The 24,420-nt window shown below is 37.1% G+C and overlaps 1 protein-coding gene across 2 annotated transcripts; it reads right to left on the bottom strand.

Moving 5' to 3' along the window:
* Positions 1–413: 413 nt before the first annotated feature.
* Positions 414–24,177, bottom strand: HPGD (15-hydroxyprostaglandin dehydrogenase). Of its 2 annotated transcripts, XM_084263729.1 has the most exons (7): positions 24,007–24,177; positions 23,706–23,829; positions 19,673–19,779; positions 11,826–11,922; positions 4,596–4,672; positions 2,397–2,560; positions 414–1,320 (listed from the first exon to the last, which is right to left on the bottom strand). In XM_084263729.1, exons 1-7 carry the CDS (start codon positions 24,097–24,099, stop codon positions 1,182–1,184), a joined length of 801 nt encoding a protein of 266 aa, XP_084119855.1. In that variant the 5' UTR covers positions 24,100–24,177; the 3' UTR covers positions 414–1,181. The 2 variants fall into 2 exon arrangements, with proteins under 2 accessions (XP_084119855.1, XP_084119854.1); XM_084263728.1 differs by having other exon boundaries at positions 23,706–24,177.
* Positions 24,178–24,420: the final 243 nt, after the last annotated feature.

Here is a 24,420-nt window from a genome sequence, read left to right as displayed (position 1 = left end):
TTTCCCCACAGTCTTTCATTACTCCTGACTTAAACAGAAGGTAAATATTAGTGCTTCCACTCTTTCAGTTACAGTGCTGAAAAAACCAATGCTTACACCAGTGAAATTAAAGTCAGTACTCCTAAGGAGGGTAAATATTAACTTTTCCCAGCTTTCCTAGGAGTTATTAAATGTCATGATATGAGCCTAAATAAATTACCATGTAAAGATTTGCTTATGTCAGGCATGTAATCCATGGAGTACCAAGGCTTGTTTCATAAAAGTATCTGGGGATTAACCTTGATTCTGAAGATCCTGTGATGCTCAGGATGTAGAAAGCTCATTTTTTATTTTGTTGCTGCTGTATGACATGCTCCAAGAATATGTATGGTAATACCAAAATGAACACGCATAAAACATGAAAAATAACCCAGATTATTCAGGATTTAATTGAGGTTTTAATCAATCAAGGCAACAAATTAGATTTAAAGGTTTAGAAAATGAAATTTAATGTGTTAATAGACATTTCAATCAATGCCAAAGCATTAATCCTTGTATATACAGAGAGAGAAAAATAATATTTATATATCTATAAAAGAAAACAAAAATATTTCTGAATTATTTTATAAATAGCTAAAAATCCAAGAAGATAAAAATCTGTACTTTGTGTGACATGCAACATATTCTTTTGCATGTATAAATGAGGAAAGAGAATTTCGTTCTATTTTACATTTCCTAAGTAAAAGTGAATTCTTAAATCCTTACACATATTTTTGTGTTCTGGATTCCTGAACTGAATTCCTGCTCTGAAGGATTCAAGATGTAAACAAGAGGATGCTTACAACAGTGAAAAGAAGCATGTGAATTAAGTCAAATTCACCAAAATATGCTTGGAGTACGTAGATCAGAACTACCAGAAGGGAAAAAAAAACTGGCCCCTGTTACTATGTAATCAAAAATCTTCAGAGCAGTGCATTCATTCTACTGAAGAAATACCATTATTAGTGCTTATAGAATCAAAACAGGATAGTAACATCTTCCTACACCAGATTTTTCTGTCCATCTCTTTGCTATTAGAATGTGAATGTTTGAACACCGTCACTGCTCTAGATACAACCTTTTTTTTCCCCCAAAAAAATTATTCTTTTCAAAATTTTTCAGTATTTAAGGAAAGTAAAAAATAATTAGCGTAAACCAATTCTTTATCTCTTTGATGATGTAAAAGGTGTTTGGCTGTATTGTTGAAAATGAATCCCTTGGGATGCTGTAATCTTCATAACTTCTCCATTTAGAGTATCATCTTCAATTATTGTTATCAGTCCCTCAGCAATTATTGATGGGCTGGGGGAAAAAGAAAAAAAGATGTTATCTCATAAGTGTGATATAATAGTACATGTGAAAAGGGTAAGTAAAGAAACTCAATGTAAATCTATATACCCTGAATATTAAACAGTCTGATATTTGAGCAAATTCACTTTCAAGAAAAGCAGAGGTGGTACAAGTGTTTCAGGAAAGAAATTCAGTCTCTTCAGTCAGGACACCTAGCGTACAGTAGCAACTTCACAGATCATCATTTGCTTGCTCTAGTTACTGCTAAATCCCTGTGGACATCCAACTGACACCAGGCTTCCTCTCAAAGCAGGAAGCCCTTCTCTGTCAGGGCAACGGACAGAAGCAATCCTTACACAATCCTTTGCAGCTCTTTGCTGTGGATTTGTCCTGTTTTTGTGGCAGGACTCTCATAGAATTTAGTGTAAGGAGAATTTTTGTCACATGCAGGTTGCTGTCATCAGTAGGTACAATATATTTGACATACGAAAAAGCGTGAGCAAACCAGCACAGTCATACAACTTCTTTTGTGTGGAAGTGTCCGACCAGCTAATTGTTAGAGACTGCAAATGTGTTAAAGAAATAACATTTTATGCTGTCTTGTTCTCATACTCTTTCCTGACTGTCTGCTTTGATGGCAATGCTGTAACAGGCTGGGTAACTCATCTGATCCACCGTCATTGCTACTGCATTTTTATGGACTTCGTCCAGTTTTGTCAGTTCTTGGTTTGATTTCTATCTTGGTTCATTTGCAGATGTGGTAGAAATTCAATCTAAATGATGTACCCCATATCTCACAAGTTGGATTAAACACATTTATGGGAAAACATCAAGAGCCATTAACCATTTTTAACTGGGGAATTTGATTTGCACTTTGCTGGGAAATGGGAATGCATAAAGGGAAATATCACTGTGTACGTGATACTCTTAAGAGAGCCTTAGGTATCTGCCATTACCTCCTTGTATATAGGATAACAAGTTTGACAGACTTTTATCTGAGGCAGCATTCCCCTTTTAATTTTGCTGAAAAAGCTATTGTGTGTATGCCTGTTCTTCATTAACAAACCCCACTGTTTAACTTGACTTACTCCATCACACCATAGAACTGCATCATATTTTTTATCTCATCCTTATATGAGTAATATTGTCCCATGTTCTCTTCTTTATCTATGGACTGAAGAATTGGTGTGTTGACAAATCCTGGACAAATTGTGTTGAGTCTCACACCGTAGTTTTCCATATTAGCAGCTAACTAGAAAAGAGAGAAAAGATAGGCATTCATCATCAACATTAGAAAACAGTATTGTGTAATTAAGCTTTCAAAGACAGAGATTTACCACCAAGTACTTTTCAACCTTTCCTGGTAAGCAAACTTTGTTACTACTGTTTCTTTTGTTTCAACAACTAATTTTGAAGCACTTTTCCTGTGGTAATCATGCTACATTACTAGAAGAAAACCATCTGTTTTTCTGGGAGAACAATTGCACAAGAAATCAACACTCTTTTTTCCATTCAGCTGGCTTTTTTTTCTTGCTAATATTATTGTTAGTAATGCTCTTGGCATGTCATCAACAGTATTCTAGGGTGATGATGTAAGCAAAAGCAAGTAAAAAATATCTCCCAAATTTATGCTTCCAAACTTATAAAAACTTTTTATTAAAAGAAACTTATCTGAAATCAATTCAAGATTTAACTCTAAGCTTGTGTTTACCTCCCTCATGTCAACAGAAATAGGATTTGGTCTCTACCCCTAGAACTGTAATGCCAAAGATTTCCAGCTGCTCTGTTGTCCCTGCCAAGGGATGAATCTATCGCTGTGCATCTCCACAGGAAAGTCCCTGTGAACTCCAGGAAAGAGGCAGCATTTTTTTCAGGAAGCAGTTCAGGCACATGATGAAAGCAAGCAGCACAAATTGTTCTGGGCATGGAAGGACCCTTCATTTGTGGTTCTGCTGATGCAAAGAAAGTCTGATCAACCCCCAGGCATATGTTGAATGCTGGATGAACCTTCTTAGTGATGGCACAGAACTTATGAGCTATATGTGATATATCCAAGAATAGCCATAATTGTACAACACAGAATTCTATGTATTTTAACATTTAACAGGAATCCTTTCTGGTATTATGTTAATCAGTGCCACTTTCATGATATGGTAGCCTGCCCTTTGGTCTGGAGAAGAAAAGAAGCTGAGATGTATTATGTTAATCAGTGCCACTTTCATGATATGGTAGCCTGCCCTTTGGTCTGGAGAAGAAAAGAAGCTGAGATGTTTTGTGTCATATCTGTCCAGTGTTAGACTGTGCTGCCTTTCCTGGTAAGAACAGTGACTTGCTATATTTGTTATTCTTTTTACCCCTCAGTGTTCTCATGTTTCATAGACAGAATCTCCTCTGATTTTCTAGAAGACCATTTATGTTTTTACTTAAATGATGATGTTTATCATGAGAAAACAAAAAAAAAAAAGGAAAACCAGAAGTCAGGTTCATGTAGTGGCTAATATGTTATATGAGGCACTTATCCATTCTCATCTGGCTTGGTTAATCTAAAAAGGAAGTTATTTGGGTGGATGCTGGGGGCATAAAATACAGATAAACTATGCAAATCATAATTCCACGTGCTTTACTCTGGAAAATGTATTGGAAATCTTGTATGAGTAGACAATCTGTAAGCTTAGTCTATGCAAGTCTAATCATATTTACTCCCTACAAATTGTTTTATCATGCTGTTTGTTCAGTTTAGCTAGAAAGTTTGGAGTCAGAGGCTAAGACTTACTATACAGTCATATAATATCTAACACAACCCAACCTGAATGTCTTCTTTTGAACTTCCAGTGTATTAAGCATTGGCAAGAATAAATAATGGTACACAATTTTGTGTTCAAGTAACTTTTTTTACCCTTTAGTGCTTAATTATTATAAGATGTCCTCAACCTGACTTACAAATAAGGAAACTAAACTGTTAAATGTCTGGGATGGAGTTGGGCAAAGTATTTTTAAAGCTTGGATAAGAATTTGACTTTTCTGCTCCTCCCACTGTCTTTAAATTACTTTGCAACATCTTCCTTCTGCCCTCCCAAAACCTCAATTGGTTATAAACACACACACACACACCTTACTTATCCCATCTTTGGATTGCCTTTGTGAAAGGAGGGAACCTCCACTGCTTCAGACCTTTCATTTACTTTAAGAAAGTTAGTTCCAGTTGTATGACAGCAGAGAAGGAGCATAAGAAACTTATCATGTTGCCACAGGAGCTCATGGCACTGTTTTCAAAAACACATACTTACGGCTATTGAGCGTGTGAATCCAATGACACCATGCTTTGTAGCACAGTACACAGGTTGGAAGGCAGCAGGCATGAGTCCTTTAAAATAAAAAGGTAGCTGAATAAAGATGTTGGGTACTCCTATTTATGATTAGATTAAACACACATGTAGGCCTATAATGTAAAAATTTGCAAATTGTATTTTGTAAACTGAGGTAAGCTGGGAAAAGGTCTGAGATGGATAAAACCACAAGGAAGCAAAAGAAAATTAATTTAAAAAGTTAACTTTTAAGAGGAAAAGTTGTATCTATGAAATATGACTAAAAATGGAGGACAGGATCTGGAAAAATATCTCGAAAATGATGTTTTGGAGCTGTCTTCTATGAGTCTGTAAAGTATCTGAAGTATATAAAGTATGTGAGGTATTTTAGCTAAACGATGATAGCTGACACACTAGCTGCAACCCTTTGCAGTTATTTCAGGGAGGAAGTGTGGGAAAAGGTAAGGGAGATAGCAGAATGCATTTTGACTTCTGTAACTGATCTAATATTATCTTTGGAATAATCAAAATGTAAATATAGTGCCTGACAGGTCCCTTCCCTAGCAGGAGAGGTAGGAGTGAGTGTGCTGCCAGGCTGGCTGAAGGCAATACATCTGTCTCTGAAATGTTATTGCTTATTTAATTGCCAGCGTGGTCAGTACTGTAACAAATACACATTCGTTGACTAGTGGGTTTTGCTCAAAGGAGCAACTACAAACCAAATAGTTCAGACTTGAGGCACCATCTAAGGCACTGTAAAATTTATTTTACTTACAATGTTATTCTGTTAGCGTTTCATAAGTGATAGTATTTTAAAGAGATTTAAAAGAAATAGGGAAGCCATTTTGCAAAAAGCACGGGGCAAAGGCACTAAAGTGAGTGTGGGACCTCAGTGCAGAGAGAGTCTAGAGATAAGTGAGCGAACACTGGAAATGGAATGGTAAGAAGGAGACCTCAGATAGTGAGCAGAAAGAAATGAAAGCTCAGAAGTGGATAGGAAAGCTTTTTAAAGCATTTTCTAGATTACATTAGACCAGCTGAAAAGGATTTCATGGTATGGTGTCTCCTACAGTAGGCCCCATTCTGGAGTAAAAAGCCAGTCTGAAGACTTTTAGAAGGGAAAAGGAAAAGAAGTAATGATCCTGGGCAATATCACTGCTATTGTCTATAAGGCAAAAGAAAAGCAAAATGAAAAAATGACTGCTAATATTATGAATCTTTATGGTGGGAGTGAGAGAGCCTAAAATAGCAGAGAAAGAAGGGAGAACAGTGGTTTTGGAGGAAAACTAAGAACTTAATTCTAGTAAGACAGAGTTCATGGCAAGCAACCCTGAATGTATATAGATTTTTGCCATTATGCCAACAATTTTCACTATACAATGACAGCTGAACTGGACCACATACATGTCGTAGTTCCACCTGCAAACTAGGGTCTTTGGAATAGCAAACCACAACCTGTCCTAAAGTTAGAGTATAAAATTTGTCTGTGTTCCTAAATGTGGTATTTTAAAACTGGATACTGATTTTGATGCCTTAACGTGTGACTTTAATGCATGTCATCCCAATTAATATCTCACATTTCATATCCACAAGTGATATAATGAAGAAAGGGTGTGACTTACACACTACCCAACTTGAGGTATGGATTTGCCAAGAAAATGATGTATATCAGAGACTTGCATGGGCTTCTTGCTCTGGAAACCATTTTGTCTGATAAAAAGACTTTTCTAAGATGACACAAAGTACTAATTAAACCCCTAATGGCATCAAGGTTTTATCTTGGTTTTGAATGCTACGTTACTGATCTTGGGGAAGCAACACTTTTTGTTATTAGCACTGTTTTGTGGTAGGAAGTGAGGAACTTGACCAAGTTTGCCAGTATTTTAAACTTGTATTTTTCTGCTCAGTTTGGATTAACTGCTCTTCTCCGTGATGGCCAGCGATAGGACAAGGGGCAATGGGTGCAAGCCAGAGCATAGCAAGTTCTGTGTGAATATAAGAAGGAACTTTTTCAGTGTGAGGGTGATGGAGCACTGCAACAGACTGCCCAGAGAGGTCATGGAGTCTCCTTCTCTGGAGACATTCAAAACCCACCTAGATGTGTTCCTGTGTGGTTTAGTCTAGGTGATCCTGCTCTGGCATGGGGGTAGGACCAGATGACCTTTTGAGGTCTCTTCCAACTCCTAACATTCTATGATTAATATGTTATGCTTCTTGTTTTATGAACACTGGGGTTTTTTGACTTATCTCCACAGGCTTGATATACCACTGTGTGGTTGTGACTTTTGATAATCATCACCATTCTTATTAGCATGTATTAGAAATATTATGATATGCTTTTTAAAATTCCTGAGTAATTTTGCATGTTTAAGAAAAAAAACCAAAAAATCCCATCCATATGAGGGTGCAGCGAACAGAAATACAAAAGACAAAATCTACTTGGAAACACAGAGAAGGAATTCTATTTTTTTTAAGCATGGGAAGATAAATTACTTGTTACTTGAGAGGGAAGAGTAGCAAAGTCAAGAAATAAACAAAGGAAGGGCACAGTCACAGTAATGAAGTAGAATAAGGTTCAAAGACTAACTTAAATGTCAAAAGACAGCAGGAATAACTAGGCAGGAAGGGAGGTGCTAATAATTTTTTGAATCAAAGCATTAAACCCAGTTCTTTTCTAAAAGAAATTATTATTTTTGCTATAATGGAGAACAAAGAAGAAATGAATCAACTCACTTTCAGCCAAAGCAGCAACAATGAATACTAGTCCTAGCAGTCCTCACCCAAAGCAATGACAGTCCTGTCACACTTTTGTTCCTGAGTTTGGTACCCAGAACCATGGTGTGGGGTGTTCAGCTCTGAGCCACTCCCCTGCCCTGAGGTGTGTCCCGGGGACTCTGCTAGCAAGTATTTTTGGGATGAACCACTGGGTGACATTGATCCTGCTCTGCTTGAGCAGGAAGAAGCAACTATGCCTGGATTTTGCCCTCTCTGGATGTATCACTGAATTTCTGTGTGGAAGGGAACGGGGAACCTGAGTCTGTTTTCTAACATAGCTGCAGATCTCATCAGAAAACACCACTTTACACCACGGTAATGCGGCTATTAAGCTCTATTCCCAGTTGTACTTCAGACAAATAAAGTAACTTTTAAAACATTTAAATATTCCATTAAAATGTTTCCAGTTTCTCTCACTAATGTGATAATCACAGTACCATGCGGTATCCTAAAATTCTAAGTTTTTCATTGTTTATGAAAGAGACGTATGAAAATACTGAGAAGGGAGCTTTGGCAAACTGGTGGAACCTTTTTAAAAGCAAACCAAAAGTGTGCTTCTGTACGTGCTGAAAAATACTGCCTAGGTAATTGTTTTCCTTTCGGTATTAAGTTTGGTTTATAAAATATTCTTATCAAAGCCTATTGCAAAACATAGAACACTTACAAGTGAACAACATCACAAGATTTAGCAATATTTATTTAAATCATATGTCTTTCCAAACCACATTACAGAAATTGTTTTTGTTGCCCTTAGGTAAAAGTCTGGATAAAGAGTACAGTATACACTTACAATGTTCTTTGAAGGCCAAAGCCTCTTTTGAGGAAGTGGATATGTAACTAGAGAAACGAGCTAGGGGTATGATGGTCCTACAGAGTGATGAGAGAATTGATCACAGAAGTTTATATAATACCCTGTTCGTAAGAACAGGGAGGCGTAGAAGCCCATGTTTATAATGTCAGTTATACTGCTGTGATCTCTGTCAAAACAAAGGAGACTCAGAAATCCTAGCAAAAACTCTAAGTTGTGTCATTTCTAGGATTTTTTTTTAACAGTGAACTGAAGTCTCAAGGGAATAATTTTCTAAATTTTCTAACTTCATTCCTGTAGATTCTGCTCAGAGGCTCTTTCATGGTGCTGCGCTGAAGGCCCCAGTTGTGCAGCCATTTACACCTTTGCTCCACTGAGTCACTGGGGCAAAGCCTTGCCTTTGCTCAACGATACTAACCATGTGCATAGCTTCATTCTTGTAATATATACAGGATCATGTCCTAAAGAAGCCTGTTTGCTGCGAGGGGTACTTCAAGTATTTCTTTTGGCTGAAGCTTTCTGTAGAAGGAGGACAAGCTGGCTACTGGTGGAGGCCAAGAGCTCAGAGTTGAGGGCAATGAAACTGCTGATGTGGCTGTACTACAAAAAAGGTATCCAGATACACCACATGTTGAACAACCTCACAAAAAACTAGCACAATCTTATGCTGAATATTTATACCAGTTTTTAAGCCCTCTATGAACTTTATTTTTTTTTCCTATCCGCTGGAATCCAGACAAATACAAACTGAGTTTAGCAGAATACCTTCTTGGAAGTATGAAAACTATCAACACAAAAGTGCATGTACAGACATTAATTCCTTTTCCCCTTTACTTACTAAAAGTGCATAGGTACCAGCCACCAAATGGTAAGAGACAACACTGAATTAATCATGTAGACAGCCCCAGGAATTAAATTTAGTTTTGTATTAATTTTCTGTTGCTTGTGATTATTCTGTTAAAAAACCCTAAAATTAACATGTGTAGCTTCCTACAGAAGACATTTTTGAACATTTTACTCTCTGAATTGGAAATGAAATTCATTGCAATGCAAAATCCTGCAGTCATTGGCAATGTCTTTGCAGTAAAACACAAATTTCCCATTATCTCAGCTTTTTAGAGGAATTACTTCCTCCTGATATGTATGCACAAATCTCAGAAACTTAAGGAAGTTTTATAGCTTTGAGATGCAGTGGGTTAGGAGTTGGATGCTTGCTGCATATACATATTTCTTATTTCCCTTTCTTAGTTTTGTCCTAAAGAAAGGAAGATTCAACACTGGAAAGACAGGGTGGACGCTCTGTTTTTCATCCAACTGAATGAATACTCTAAGCATCCACTTCATGGGAAGTATTTAAGTAGTTCCGTGGGTGTTTGGAAATATAAACCAGTAAAGCTTGATTCTGTCCCTAGTTCAAATTGTTGGCAAAATTCCCACAGTGAAGAACTGGAAACCAATTAATGGGTAAAACAAATATTATTGAAAGTTCTGTAAGCACTAGATATAACTTTCTTTGCTGCTCAGAAGGATATAAGAGTATTTGCTGTCTGCAGAATGTATCTGATAAAATCTTATAGAGAATTTGGACAGGGGGGATCAAAACCACTCAAAAGTTTAATGATCAACAGAAGCTAGCTCTGAGGAAAGAAAACACTTGAAGGGAATGTTAAACAAGTCAATTGCAGTTTGCCTTTTATATATGAAATAAACGGCAAGACTTAGACCCTGGGAAAGGAGAATAAAGCATAAGTAGTAGCAAATAAATAGACATAAAAAGTAAGTCTATATCAGCTTTTATAATGTGTTTTTCCTTATGGCCTTGGAAACAATTGCTAAATACAAGCCATGTAAAAGCAAAGAACACCTTTTTTTTTTTTCCTCAGATACCCTACCCACAATCATTATGGCACAATATTAACATTAAAAAAGCAAATAAATGCAAATTTCAATGAAATAACTATGACAGCACTTATAAGCCCTTACCAAACCATGAAAAACCAAGATATTAGCTCTTAAAATTAGAATAATTTTGTCTTCATTTGAGACTAGTTAGAAAAGGAATCTAACTACTGTGGCCTCTGCCCTTTCTTAAGCCCTGCACGGGCACCAGCACTTCTGTGGAAATGTTTAATCTTTTACTTGTGTGGATGAACTCTTGCACTGCAATAGCAGTGTCCTTTGGTTTAATTTGGTCCCAGTATCATGTGCATTCGAGCCAATGGAAATAAACTTACTGGCGTCAGTAGGCAATGTGTTAGGCAGTATTGCCAGTGCTGACTTAAAGGCACATGAAGACTTTTAATAAAGAACACGTCACACCCATATGAGATAGGTGCATATGTTAAGTCAGCTCCTCAAGGTCCACATGCATTAGGGTGAACCGTACTTATCACAAAAGCCAAAGTTTACAGGAGAATTTAACAGGTTGCAGAACACTCACACCCATCAGGCACTAATCCCCACCCACAATCAGTAACGATGGCCACTGCTGCTTTACTGGCTTTTCATTGTTAAAACACATACGAATAGCCCAGAATAAAGTGGCTACCATTTGGCATTTTGTATGGATGCTAAAGAAAGCACTAACAATCCAAGTATAAACAAACAAATGTATTTTTTTTCCCACAGTATCAAAGGAGAACAAACTCAGCAAACAAACAAGTGAGAATATAAGTATTTCCCCCAAAAAATTGAGGAAGGGTATCAGGTGACATAATTCTCTATTTAATGTTTCTCCTTTAGTGATTTTTTTCTTTGCTTGTTTGTTTTTGCTGTGAGCACAGCCACTGCAACACTGAGTTCACCTATGGAAAAAGGGAGATTCTGCCTCCCAACTCAACAGCAATAACCCTGACTGATTTAGAAGCCATATAACTCTGGTTTTATGACAATGGAAATAGAAGTAGTGAAAAAAGAATGTGCTAGCTTAAGCTCAGTAAAATATGGCTGTTAATTTTCTGGCTTCTCAAGCATAGGTAGATCACATTTGAGAGGATGTGGAGCACAGAGTTGGTGTGTGACACTCTTCCTTAATGTAGATACTGTTTCATCTTAAATGTTCCCACAGCTGTGCTCCTATAGAGTTGAGTGGAGGGCCTGCTATTGCTTCCTTGCTTTGTGTGAATAAACATTCTCTCATTTTCCACATTTGCTGCCTGATAAATACTTTATAATATAAAGCAAAAAATCAAATTATAACCCCAAATTCATATTAGGTATGTACATTAGATTTTGCTTCTTACACACAGCATTGTGCATGTAATGTTTTAATTCAGCAATGTTATTGAACAGTGCGGAATAAGCATAATGGATTGAGGCCAGTTTGCTCAAATGTGTGGCAGTACTGAAACCCTGAAAAAACCCTACCTATATCTTGCTCAAGATTATTAAATATGAGAGTTATAGGTTAGGAAAATGACTGAACTTTTCACTGAATCAACTTTTAAAAAGCAAATGAAAGTTGTGGTGATTTGATATCGCTTCTGTTGCTATGATGAAAACCATGTCAAAATGAGAATAAAAAGGGAAGAGCTATAAGAAGGAAGGAAAAATGCGACTGATAAGTATGATTCATTTATTTTAGAAACAAACCAGTAAGTAGAGATTATTTATATAGAAAATATCCTTACCTGCCAAGGATGAGATATTTATGATTACTCCTCCATCGCCTCCATTTCCTTTTCTCATGTATTCTAGACCGAGGTAGGTTCCTCTAATCACAGAGGTCTGATACAGAGGAGAAAGGGATGATTATATTCAGAATGTGCATCTTTTATGCTCCTAAAACCTGACTTGTGCTTTAATCATGGTGCCTAGAAGCTATACTGCTTCACCAGTGATCTTATTTCTATCTGGAATATTATAAACACAGAAGACATTCCATAGTAATGCAACTCAATAACTTCAGAAGCATAATTGCAGTGGATAGAAATAATAGCAGCTTAATTATGTTTCTCATTAAATATCAATAATCAAACTAAAAGGTTGCAAAGTGAAATAATTGCTGTGAAGGAAACGAAATACAGAACAAGTAAATAATTAATAGATGAAACACATGCTTTATCTGATGATAAAAGTGGTGGTTTTTATTGAGATAAATTGCTCTAAATTATAAAAAATGTCCATTAGTACTTTTGACTCTGTTTGGCTCAGGGCACGAGAACCCTTTTTAAGATTAAATTATGTGATATATATATGATCCCAAGATATTAAAAATTTGTATTCTTTTCTGATTGAAGTGACTGGAGTTTTTGCATTCCTCTCAAAAGAAGAGAGCAATGCTATCTGTCAAACAGAGAAATACAAATAAGGTAAAAAAGTATTCTAAGATGTGTGAAACATGGTGTTTAGAAATATTAGCTATATCATGATTGAATTTTTCTTTAACAAAGAACTTTGAGGAAGAAAATTTTACTGACAGCTTTATTTCATCCAATTAAGATCTGTTTTAACCCTACTGCAGTCAAAAATTCTTCTGGGATTCATCTCACCAAACTGTACATATTTAAACCAAGGTGCATAAAGACAGGCCTGAGTTTATGTGCCTTCTAAGTGAACTGAGTGGCTGAGGCTTTCAGAGAGTAAGTCACTTTGGCAGTGGCTTTAACAAGTGATAACAGAAAGGCAGCAGACAATGTTGGACAAGTGGATTATCTAGTTAGATACTAACTTCAGTTAAAAGTTGCAATATGACTGCATTAGTGATGGGCCCCATAATTACATACCAATTTTGATAGATCTCTCCATTATCAGTTCACATTTGATTTACAATTTCTACTTGAGCAAATGTATTGAATTACTTTTATTTTTCTGAAAATATTTCAGTATTTAAAACTGACATAGCTTATTTTACAACTCCATTTATATTTTATTATTTTTAGTGCTATTTATTGGACCCAAATAAATTAAGATGTTCAAAAGATGAAGTGGCCCTACAAATATGTCCACATCTATGCATAATTATTTAATTGAGAGTTTTGACCATGGAATGTCTATAGAACTGTGAATCATGCAGAAGGAAATCTCCCAAAGCAATAAAAAAACATAGTAAACAATCTGTATGTAACTAAAACTTAATGAACAGTGGGTGGATGTGCTGGAAAGAAAAGCTTTTGAAATCAGAACATTAAGTATTTTTATGCTATCTAAACTCCCAAACTGAAACTGGATAGATTTAAAGATGTGTCTTTTTATTGACTGACAGTTTTAGAAATATGTGCTATAAAATATAAGGTAATACTCCTGATCCAAGTTCAGTGGACCTTTGAGTTTATTGATTTTAACAGGAATCAGATTTGGAAGACTGCATGTCCTGCTTTATTAATATTGCTTACTTGTTGTCCAAGTAGCAGGATGTTAAACTGCCCTTTGGCAGAGATAAAAGGACTTGAGACCTCATTACCAAGTTTGCTTTGGAATTTGGATAAAGAATCAGCTTTTAAAATTTTTCTTCATTGCAGCATTTTACGTGGTATTTTCAGTATAGCAATTTCTTGGAATAATGTAAAAATCACAAAATATGAAGAGTTTAAAATTCTGAAATAACATTTTAAACTTTGCTTAAACAAAAAAATTCCCATTAAAAGCTTTATTTTTTCCCTCCCCCTCCTGGAAAGTATTGTCTTAAGTAACATGCTTTTTAAAAAGTTTTGATTAATATCAAAATAATGTTAATCAGTGTTAAATCTGATTTCTCTCGTGCGTCCTGGAAAGTAGCAGAGCTATTATAAATGCAGTTTATATATTTTATACATTTAAAAGGATTTATTGAGAAACAGTATTTTTAATGCCTGGTAGTGTTGCTGTAAGGTATATTAATTCTGGAGAAACTCATTGGCAGCTCAAATGAAATTAGACTTGGACTTAAGGGTGGGTGGTGTTTTTGGAGATATACCTATGATAGGCTGTAACAAAGACATTTTGGAAAGGAAGGGGTTAATGCGGCCTTTGAAAAGCAGGTGCAGGTCCTGTCATGCCCTGGAGCAGGGGCTCAGCCTGATGAACAGAAAAAGAGAATTATACTTAGGATGATTAGAGGAAATAAATCAGTGAGAGAAGGAAGTAGCCTGGGGCTCTTAGAGGAATTTTGTATTCCTCCAGTCTTCTAATTCAAAGAGATAGCAAAGCTAGATGAGTCCTTGGCCAAACCACAATTATAAGACAAGGAAAAGTGGGTAGCTTGACTCTACTATCAAAATCACTGCACTGCTCTTTTTCCTCTCTAGAACCCATTAACTTAGCATTTCTTCAAGTCAATGGGGAAGCTTTCACCTTCACATGGGTATTGTGAGAGGTTGTCTTCAGAATGAATGCAGACTTATGTTTGAATATTGCCCTCAAACCTTCTGCTAGCATTGCAAAAAACTTCTCATTGAGTGTGGTTGGTCTCAGGTGACGTGGCTGTTTCTGATGTTTGGGTTGATAACATAAAGAATCATTCTGGAGATAAACTCTGAACCAAATAAACAGGGCGAGGAGAATCTAGCTGTCTGCACACTCAGCAGATGGCAATTCAGATCGAAGGCTGGTAGATCCCCTATTCTCTTGTGAGGATTCTCCTGTCACCAGGAGAGAAAGTCCTCTCAATAGTTCCCCAAAGAAGAACAGCAGTGCCTGCACTTACTGTAGCATGAAAGGCAATTATGTACCCAGTGTCAAAATCAGAAGTAAAATATACAAAATCTGAGGTTCTTAATATTTCTATATATTACATGGGTGTATAGTTTTAATTGTAGTGCTCTAAAAGAAATTATTTATCAAACATCTGATTTAAATAAGACTTCAAGTCTTTAACAGCATCCTAATTCATTTTTATGGTGTTAGAAAACAGTATTGGTCAGTGCTGTGTAATGTTCTTGTATTCCAATATTACACCAGTAAATCAACTTGTTTCATTTTAGCTTAATCTAAAAGACAAGAAGAGAAATAAAGAAAAAAAAAATTGTTCTTCAGTGATGGTACCCAGAACATCATTAATCATCATCAAGTAGTTGCAAGTGGCAACTACTTTGAAAGTAATTTAGTACACAATGCTGTTTTCCTAGTGTCTCAAGGCAGGTGTTTTCCAAATGACACCTATTTAATAAGGTTTTCCTTACTGCTTTGTCTGATACTTCTACTGTCTTCTTATGCACGCTACATTTCATGCTAAGAAAGTATATCTGCATTCCTTCAGTGCTGACTATTGTTATCAAGGCTATAATGCAATATGAATTCCTTTGAGGAAACAAAATCAGTAAACAGTCCTTACATTATGTGTAGGTTTCTGAAATAATCTAGTTCCATGCTAGCAATACCTAACAAAAAGCAAATGAAAGAGCCATCAACTTGTGGTTTTGTAAAGCAGGTTAGCACAGAGCTGGAATTTGACCCAAGATCATTTGATTTTTGTACTGTGATGTTGTAAATTGATGGCTATCTATAAGGAAACGTTTCAAAGTACTTTATGAACTGTGTAAGACAAACTTCAGAAGTCTGAAATTCAGTGCTGCTCATGATATCCATGGAAAATTCTAGCATTTTGCTGTTGGACGGTGAGGTGGGAGTGATTTTGTCTTAAATGAAGATTTTCTATGAACCAGACAGGTTGTAGCAAGCATAGAAGTCCCTTGGCATTCCTACATATAGATTAATTTACTTGCTGTATGAAATTAAATTGCAGGCTCTTAGTTTTAATTTCCAGCTTAAACTATAGAAAGCAAGAATCGTAGGGAGGGACAGGTAGAAAGAAAAAAGGAATGTGCAGTAGGATTTGATCATTTGCTAGAAATCAGAAGCTCTTGTACAATGTGGGAGTGAAATACTATGTTTTAGTTTTTCATTGTGGGTTTTTCTTTATTACCCCCTCCCTCCATATTCCTCCAGGACATGGAAATAGTATTGCATTTTGAGTAGCTGAGTTTAAGCAATTCTCACTTTAAAGAAAGTTGCTTTCATTGTATTTCAACATTGCTTTCTGTAAACATACATTAAAACTGTAAGCTAGAAGGTTCATTGACTTACTGTGCAATTGAGGTAAGTCTTTGTCCTTCCTGTGTCCAATATGAACAACCAAAGTAATTATACTCACAGGTTTCTTTATGCACTTAGAGGGATGACCCTTATGTCATTGATTTCAGGGTAAGTGGTACTTCTCACTTATTGGTGGCCACATCTCTCCTTAGGCTCTTAGTCCTCTTTCTGAATGATGCGGAGGAGTAGGCAATGAAGCCACTGAACAGTAGAGTTCAGCATTTGTGGTTGTCTTAGAATGCAGACTTGGTAAACTGGTTACCAATGCCATTTTATCTTCTAGAGCTAGCACTGTTTTGTGTTGTAGCATTAAGAAATTGCTTGCGTCTGTACTGTGGGACCTGGTGGTAATTCACAGCTGCTGGATCCAGCTATGTGTCCTGGCCACATGATTTTGGGATGGAAGTACAGTCCATCATTTGTCCTGGTACCCTGAGAAAGGACCTCAAGGTGTATGGACCAGAAGAATGTTGCAGCACACTCCCTTTTATGGCTTACACAGTGGAACAGCCTTGTGATGTTCACGAAGGCTTTGTCCTCCCTGAAAATAAATAAAATTAATCATTTCTGAAGTCTGCCTAGTCACCCTTCTAGTTTCAACAAAGATATTAATTGGCCTTTTGAGGAATAGTTTTTTACTGATAACTAAGAGAATTGATTTCTTAAGGTTTGCTAGTTACTGGAACCTTTATTTCACCTTGAGCTATGTTGAACTGAGCCACACATAGTATATGCAGCGCTGCATTCTCTTCTCTATAGTAACAATCTAAGCATTTGGCAGGGACAAACCCTGAATTCAGTAGAAGTAATTTTAGAAAAGAACTTTTCTAAATGCACAGAAACTTACCTTCTTCAGTTATGGAAATAAATGTTGCAAACCCATGAAAAATGTAAAAACTTGGAATTGTTGGGTACTGCTACATTTTACCTAGTAGTGAAGGATGAGACTGTCATGCACCTGAACAAATTTTACATGTGCATTTGTATTCTACTTCTCTCTCTCTTGGCAAAACTTAAGTTATTGGATGCCATATAGATGGGCTTGGTTTTCTTGTTGATGTCCAAGTCACTGCCTGAAATTTAAAATTTTGCCAGAAGAAGGTGTTAAAATGTGCAAAATCACCACAAATATATGAGATAATTTTGATTTTGCTATAAAATCCTTTCATGAATCTATTTAATTTCATTTGGGACAACAGTTTAAATATACCTACAAAAAAATTCTTTTTCTGGCATAAGAAACCATTAAGATGGTCAAAATGCTGTGTAAAGTGCTTCTGCATACATAAGCATATGAGATACCACCACTGCTACATGCAACTGTGTACTGAAACCTATGGTCACTTTTCAGAAACCTTTGATACAAGCAAAAAAAAAAGGAACCTCCAAGTAAATTTTAGGATTAATATAAAATGTGCTAAGGCTAAGTACATTTCTAAAGATAAAAGATCTTAGCGTGTGCCTGATTTAACTCTCATGACTCTACTTCTACTCTGCTTGATCATTTCAGATATTGTTATTCCAGTCACCAGCATGTATTGACGACATTTTTCAACTTTCAACTATGAGTTAAGTCATTAGGACATTCATGGTGAACTTACCTATAAAATAATGTATCAACTATGAAATGGATATATTTTGTACTTTTTTTTTTTTAGGGGCAGTAGCTTGATAGTTAAGCATATAGGTTTGTAAGGCTTGGATCCCAGGTTTTGTACTACTTGAGATGGTTCAAACTGACCCATGGTCTGCTTCAGCCCAATCACTGGTAACAAGATAAAAAGGATAGCAGAAGGAAGTTCTTGCTGCCTATTGTTTGAAGCTTGACACTGAAAACCTGTTCAGGCATCATTCTAAGTTAGGATATTTACTTGAATATTAAATATCTTCAAGACTTACTAATCAAAACAGCCTTCATCTTTTGAGTTTAAATTTAAAGATGAAACAGACAAGCGTTTTCTCAGAAGGACTTCAATTTTTCTCATGATGACTATCTGCTTGCAAATTTGACACAGAGGGCTGTCTATGTTAAACCTGGCACAAAGATAAAGTTATAGCCTTCTGTGAAATTCAAAGTGTCTGTATTAACAGATACTGACGTTGCATAGCATTGCAGATGTCACACTCCTGTTACTTCATGGTATGAAGTTTTTTGATGTTTAATTTGTCAGCATATTTTAGAAATGAAAGCGGGAGGAAGGAATATGTATAGTTCAATCCTAAAGAAGATGTCAAGAAAAGGCAAAGGAAATTGAACAAATGTATTTCTCTTATTGTGGAGATTTTAATCTGTTTTAGTTTAGCATGTTCCAATAATAAGCAAATCTGACCTCGGATAGATATAAAAGATCAAGGAAAAGTACTATATAATAAAACTTTAACACCCTCCTCCCCCCTAAGATATTTTCTCATTATTTTATCTATAACTTGTCACATATAGAGGTTGTGTTAGTTGTTATGGTTTGTTTATATTTTGTTTTCATGGAGGCATTAGGATTGAAAGACTCAGGTACCTTTGTCCTTAAAGCTTGACAAAAGCAAACTTTCTATTTTTTTTTTTTATCCTGAGCTTTCTTGTTGCATTGACAAATTCCAAATGACTGATTGTAAAAAACTCCACATTGCACTCTTCCAAGCTTCTGTTTGCTATTTCCTTTGTTATAATTTTATAACACTTTTCACATGCTGAATCACCATTGAATCAGAACTTTACAGGTGGTAGAATACAAGCTAGTCTGAATATTAACCTAGAAATCTGGTATCTCCGTTGGAGGTTAGATGTCCTAGCAGTGTGTTTTAAATTTAAAAAAAAAAAAAATCAACTGAGGAACAGATACTTTGGTCTCAGCTGATGAGACAACAGATAATATCAAAGAACTGGTAATAGTCTGAAAATAAATTTTACAGACTCACTGAGTGTACTGAGTTTTAGCCAGTAAGTGCTCGTAAGTGGTGTGCTCCTATTAGTGATGATAGTGAAATGGCCAATAATAAAGGCTCAGAATGTATACTTGTTTTGTTAGTGAAGAAAATGCAGATCTCTTGGTTGCACAAGTTTTCTTTTAATACCAAGAAGTGACAACTTATTTACTAATGCAGGCCAGTTGAGTCTCATAATAATTAAAATGTTTTAAAACAACATTCATATAAACAACCTAGCTTCCTATAGATGCAACCCTACTGCTTTGGGCACCAAATTGTTGCACCTAACTGGGATTTCATTGGCTTTCTATAAAAGACAATGTTGTCTAGTGTTAGCGTGTTGTGCATCTTGGACAGACAACTGAAAGGACCCACCACACACATATATTGGTTTGTACATATATGGTTCTTGTTTCTATAGCTGTGCTTACCAATCCAACAATTAATGCTGTCATATGGCACAACCTGTACAAGTCAAGGGCTGTGAAATGTCTTCCAGCATTAAATACTGAAGTATGAACATGTGAAAGGAGATAATGCTTACCAAGTTAATTTGTATAGTGCTTTCCCAGTCCTTTTCATTGTTCACACCAGCATTATTAACCACAATATCCAGCCTTCCAAAATGTTCAATTACTTTTTTGAAAGCACCTATAGTAAGATGCAAGGGTGAAATTTCTTAGCACTTATGGAAAGTAAGATAGAAAAACAAAACAAACAATGCATAAAAATTAAAGCTTTATTAGTCTATCAAAATGTCTGCATTGCTTTCTTAACTATTAATGAGCAATATGCAATTACATTTTTATCTAACCATTCACCAACAGTAAGCATATTCAGGAAAACTGAAAAGATTGAGACCATAGTCACCCTTTTTTTTTTTTGTAATACCTGTTTACAAGAGCAAATGAAAGTTCTTAGCACCCATACATCTCGTATTAATAGGATGTTTGGCACTCAGATTGTATAAATGAAGCATTTATAGCTTGATTTGTAACAGTTTGATATAGCTAGTGGAAAATAAAAGCTTTGTATGTTCAGAATAATTTTCTTGGTGGAATCTGAACTTAATCTAAGAACACAATTCTTATTCAGTGGTGCAACTAATATGAATCTTGCAACTACAGATAATTTATTGTAGTTCTTGTTTAAATTTATCCATTTGTGAATGAATTGTTATATATCCTACTTGTCAGGTAACTTTAATAATGTGTTTCCCAAATTCAAATCCTTTTCCTTCTGTTGATGAAAATAGTGACGAGTCTTCCAAAGAATTTCAAAATAAAGAGCTGGGAAACTTCCACAATGACATTGTGTTCTCCCAGGTGACAGTGTTTGCACTAAGATAAAAGATGTGTATGGAAAAACATGATGATGTCATAGTGATGAGCAAACTCATCTAATCTGGCCCTGCTTTGACAGGATAGTTGGATGAGATGACCTCCAGATGTTCATTCCAGACTAAGATTTTCCACAACTGCAGACATTATCTGACACATATGTATAGCTTGTTTGTTTTTCCCTTCAACTATTGTTCCTTGTCACTAAATATTGTTATGTAAACCAAGACACCCACCCCAATATCGTTTTAAAAACATTGCTTGGTGTCTCACTAGACATCTAAAGTATTTCAGGTATTCTGAAATGATGCTTGACAGGCCTTTTAGTGAAACCACTTCACTAAAAGGTTATCCCAGGACCATTTTAATTCTCTGATTTTTATTCTTTGGTCATTAGTGTCAATCAGGAGCATGGCAGCAGCTGCAGCAGGTGCAGGGGTTTACAAAGGTTTCTTTCTTGCACCAGGTGGTTGGTACTGTTATTACCTTTTCTTTGCCTGAATGCTGCAGGTCTGTCACAGTCATCATCTTGTCATGAGAACAAACGCAGGGCAGCTGATAGGAAAGGTTTGATTTGTACAGATTTTTCTAATATTCTTATTCTATACTAGAATATTTCAGTATTACTAAAGCCTCTATTTTTGGAGGTTTTCTTTTTTGGCTTTTGTTGTATTTGTTGCCAATTCCCTCTCTGGTTTCTCAATGTAACTCTTTAATCACTTCTTATCTTTCCAATCCTGCATCATCAAGGGCAAATTAAAACCTTTGGCTTTATTATGAGCAGACTTGATTATTTAACTTCATTTCCATAAGCAAAATAAATACAATTTGGGTCCTCAATTACCTTCCAAATTTTGGAAGCTGACTCTGATTCCCCTTTAAGTCTCGTCTAAACAGCATCTTTCATCAACCTAATTCTTAATATAATCTTTTATCTTCAAAACCCACTATGGATAATAGCACTTTTGCCAATTATTTATTCATTAATTCACACAGTCTGGACCAATTTTCTAGTTTGTGATAAGAAAAGAGCCAAATGCTTTTCAGGTCTTTCCATATCTATGTTAAAATAAAGAATGATTACCAAATGTGGAATATTTCTGTTAAAGTATACCTGTCTACAGTAATCTCCATCTATTACCCATACACAGAAAGAAGAGTATCTTTATAAATTCTTAAGAGTCATCACCCACACACTGTAAACTGACTTGATCTTCCCTGTTTTGAGCATAGAATAACGTTTTGTACACATAGCAATCTAATTAGTGCTTATGGAATTATAAAAAATAAAAGCAGATGAACATATGAAACTAAATGAATAAAAATGAAGAGGAGGATCCATTTTGAAGGAGAGGTAAGAAAATCAGTGGAAAGTAAGTAGAAACACCAGTTATATGTGAACTTTCTAAATACTAATGGAAAGCAAAAGTAAATGTACAGTGATTATTCACAAGGGGGACAAGACAGATGATTTTTGTGGGGGACTATGTGGAAGAGTCACCAGAGGAAAAAAGCACAGTCAAGACATGAATGTACATGAAGCAACTGATTCTCTACCCATAAGCACTATGTACCTACAGATAGTAGTTCCAGCACTGCAACTTGGTTCACACAGACAGGGTTGAAGTTAAAATAAGAGGAACTTCATTCACACATATGACCTTTAACATAAAAAGCAAGTACAGGACTTGATGCATCCCACTAAGAACTCTAAACATGAGGAGTGAAATTAATCTAAGTTTATTCAGTGGTGGCTTGTAATTATAAGTGAAAAAATAGGAAAATATAGTAAACACCCCACCACCACCAAAAGCACTAAAAAAGTGCTCCATAGGCCCTGAAGTATTGTGAGACATGATTGCAAATTTGTGCTAGGAAGCCTGCAGCAAGAATAACACTGTATTAGAGAGCCTAAGCAGCAGCTGCCCATTGTTGCTCCTTGAGAGAGCCCATTCTGATTCTATTCTGATTGCTCTTTTCCTACTAATTTGTTTCTAAAACTTGCTGATCCTGTCCTGATCACTCCAGTTCCCAGTGCACACCCTGTTGGTCCTCCACTGGCCTGGCACTAAAGGGAGGAGGAATAATGGGAGAGAAAGTACACTGGGGTAACACCCTGCTGCAGCACACGCTATTCCTACCCGTAGGATGCTTTTTCTGGCTCTTAGGTTACTCCTCCCACGTGGAGAAAAAGTCAATAATCAACCTCACTGATAAAAACTTTGTTTGCTAATTAGAGCAGATCTCAAATTTAAAGTCCAGGATCTCTCTAACAGACATTGTAAAGCTTTGGAATTAAGCATAATCATGCTTGTTCAGAGCAGTGAACGGTATTGCCGAATGCTGGACTAGCTGCAATGTTCTGTGAAAGAGAAACGCATCTGCTCAATCACTGGCCAGTGAAGCATAATGGATAAAAGCAGAACTAAAAAAGTTCGCATTTAGCCTGACACAAATGAGTCTGGGGAAATAACACTGTCAAAAGTAATTTCAAAATCTGAATCTGAGTCAGTACCTATGTATGTGTGAATTAATAATGAAACTGATGTGACTGTTAAGAAATATTATGAAAGGTACAGCAGCATTATCCGATACTCTACGGACTCACTGGAGAAGACAATGTATACACTAAGAGAAAATATCAATGCAAATTGTACACAAGGGAAGCTTCTCACCATTCCCCGCAACTGCAAAATGTGTGTGACATGTTATCAACCCATATTTAACACCACGATAAAGCAATGTGCCATCCTTTGCCAATTCTACTTTCAGCTACAGCAGCACACATTGAAAGTAAGTGTGCTGTATGGAAAGAGCACTGCAACCCAGAGCAGAATTTATTACCCCTGTGACGAGGGAATGCAGCTTGGAGTCTGTACTGAAGCCTCATAAAAAGCAAGTCCATGCTTTAAAGTTTATATATATTACTCATAAAATAACAATTATCTTCTGCAAAGGCTTTCATGAAAAAATATCACACACAGCACTCAATGGAAATGACTTCTTGGGCTTTTCTTTATGATGTGCCAAGTAACACGGTGAAATACATGCACGCTGGTAGTAATATTTCACATCTCCAGGTTCAGAAACAAATCCTTTTTGAGTCACTGTCAGAAGCGATTGGGAGTAGGCTGTCCTCCAGAAACCTTAATTGCACACTTATTGGTGCAGCAGCCCAGGCTCTTTCAGGTTGCTGCATGTTAAGCCGAGGCACAGGGCTGACAGTTTCCTTCTTACCTTTCAGCTGCTCCTGATCCGTAACGTCGCACTGGATGAACACCGTCCTCTGCGCTTCAAACTGCTCGTCCAGGGCCGCCTTGCTCTCCTGCCCGGCCTCGGAGTTGCGGTCCAGCAGGGCTACCTGAGCGGGGAGGGAGGGAAAGGCTGAGTAGGCGTCCGGCCGGACAGACGGACGGCTCTCACGCAGAGCAGAGCCGAGCCGAGACCAGGGGACTGCCGCCACCCCGCGCCCGCCGGGACCTGCCGGAGGGAAGAGGCGGCGGGAAGCAGAGGGGAGGGGGCGCTTCCCGGGGTTTACCTTGGCGCCCTTGCCCAGCAGCGCCTGGACGAAAGCCCTGCCGATGCCCTGCGCCCCGCCAGTGACCAGAGCCACCTTGCCATTGACGTGCATGGTCGCCGCACTGCTGCCGCCAGCCCTGTGCCCGCCGAGCCAGAGCAACCTAGCGCGGTGTCACCTGCCCGGGTTGTTTCCTCCCTCCCTCGCTCGCTCGCTCCCTCCCCCCTGCCCTCCCTTCTTCCCTCCTCCTCCTCCTGCTGCTGCCGCCGCCGCTGCTGCTCTTGCGGCGGTTCATTCCTCTCCTCTCCGCTCTCGTGCGACCGAGAGCTGCCTTGGCGGGGGGAGCAGGGGTGGAGTAGGTGATTAAAGCCTTCTCCTGAGTGCCTGGATGAGCCTCAGAGACGAGACCAGCTTTGACCCCTACTTCAGCCTTAC

The sequence above is a fragment of the Gallinula chloropus genome, assembly GCF_964237585.1.
Source record: "Gallinula chloropus genome assembly, chromosome: 4".
In the NCBI taxonomy this organism is placed as follows: domain Eukaryota; kingdom Metazoa; phylum Chordata; class Aves; order Gruiformes; family Rallidae; genus Gallinula; species Gallinula chloropus.
The sequence above is the reverse complement of the archived record's forward strand: the minus strand, read 5'-3'. Positions and strand labels throughout refer to the sequence as shown.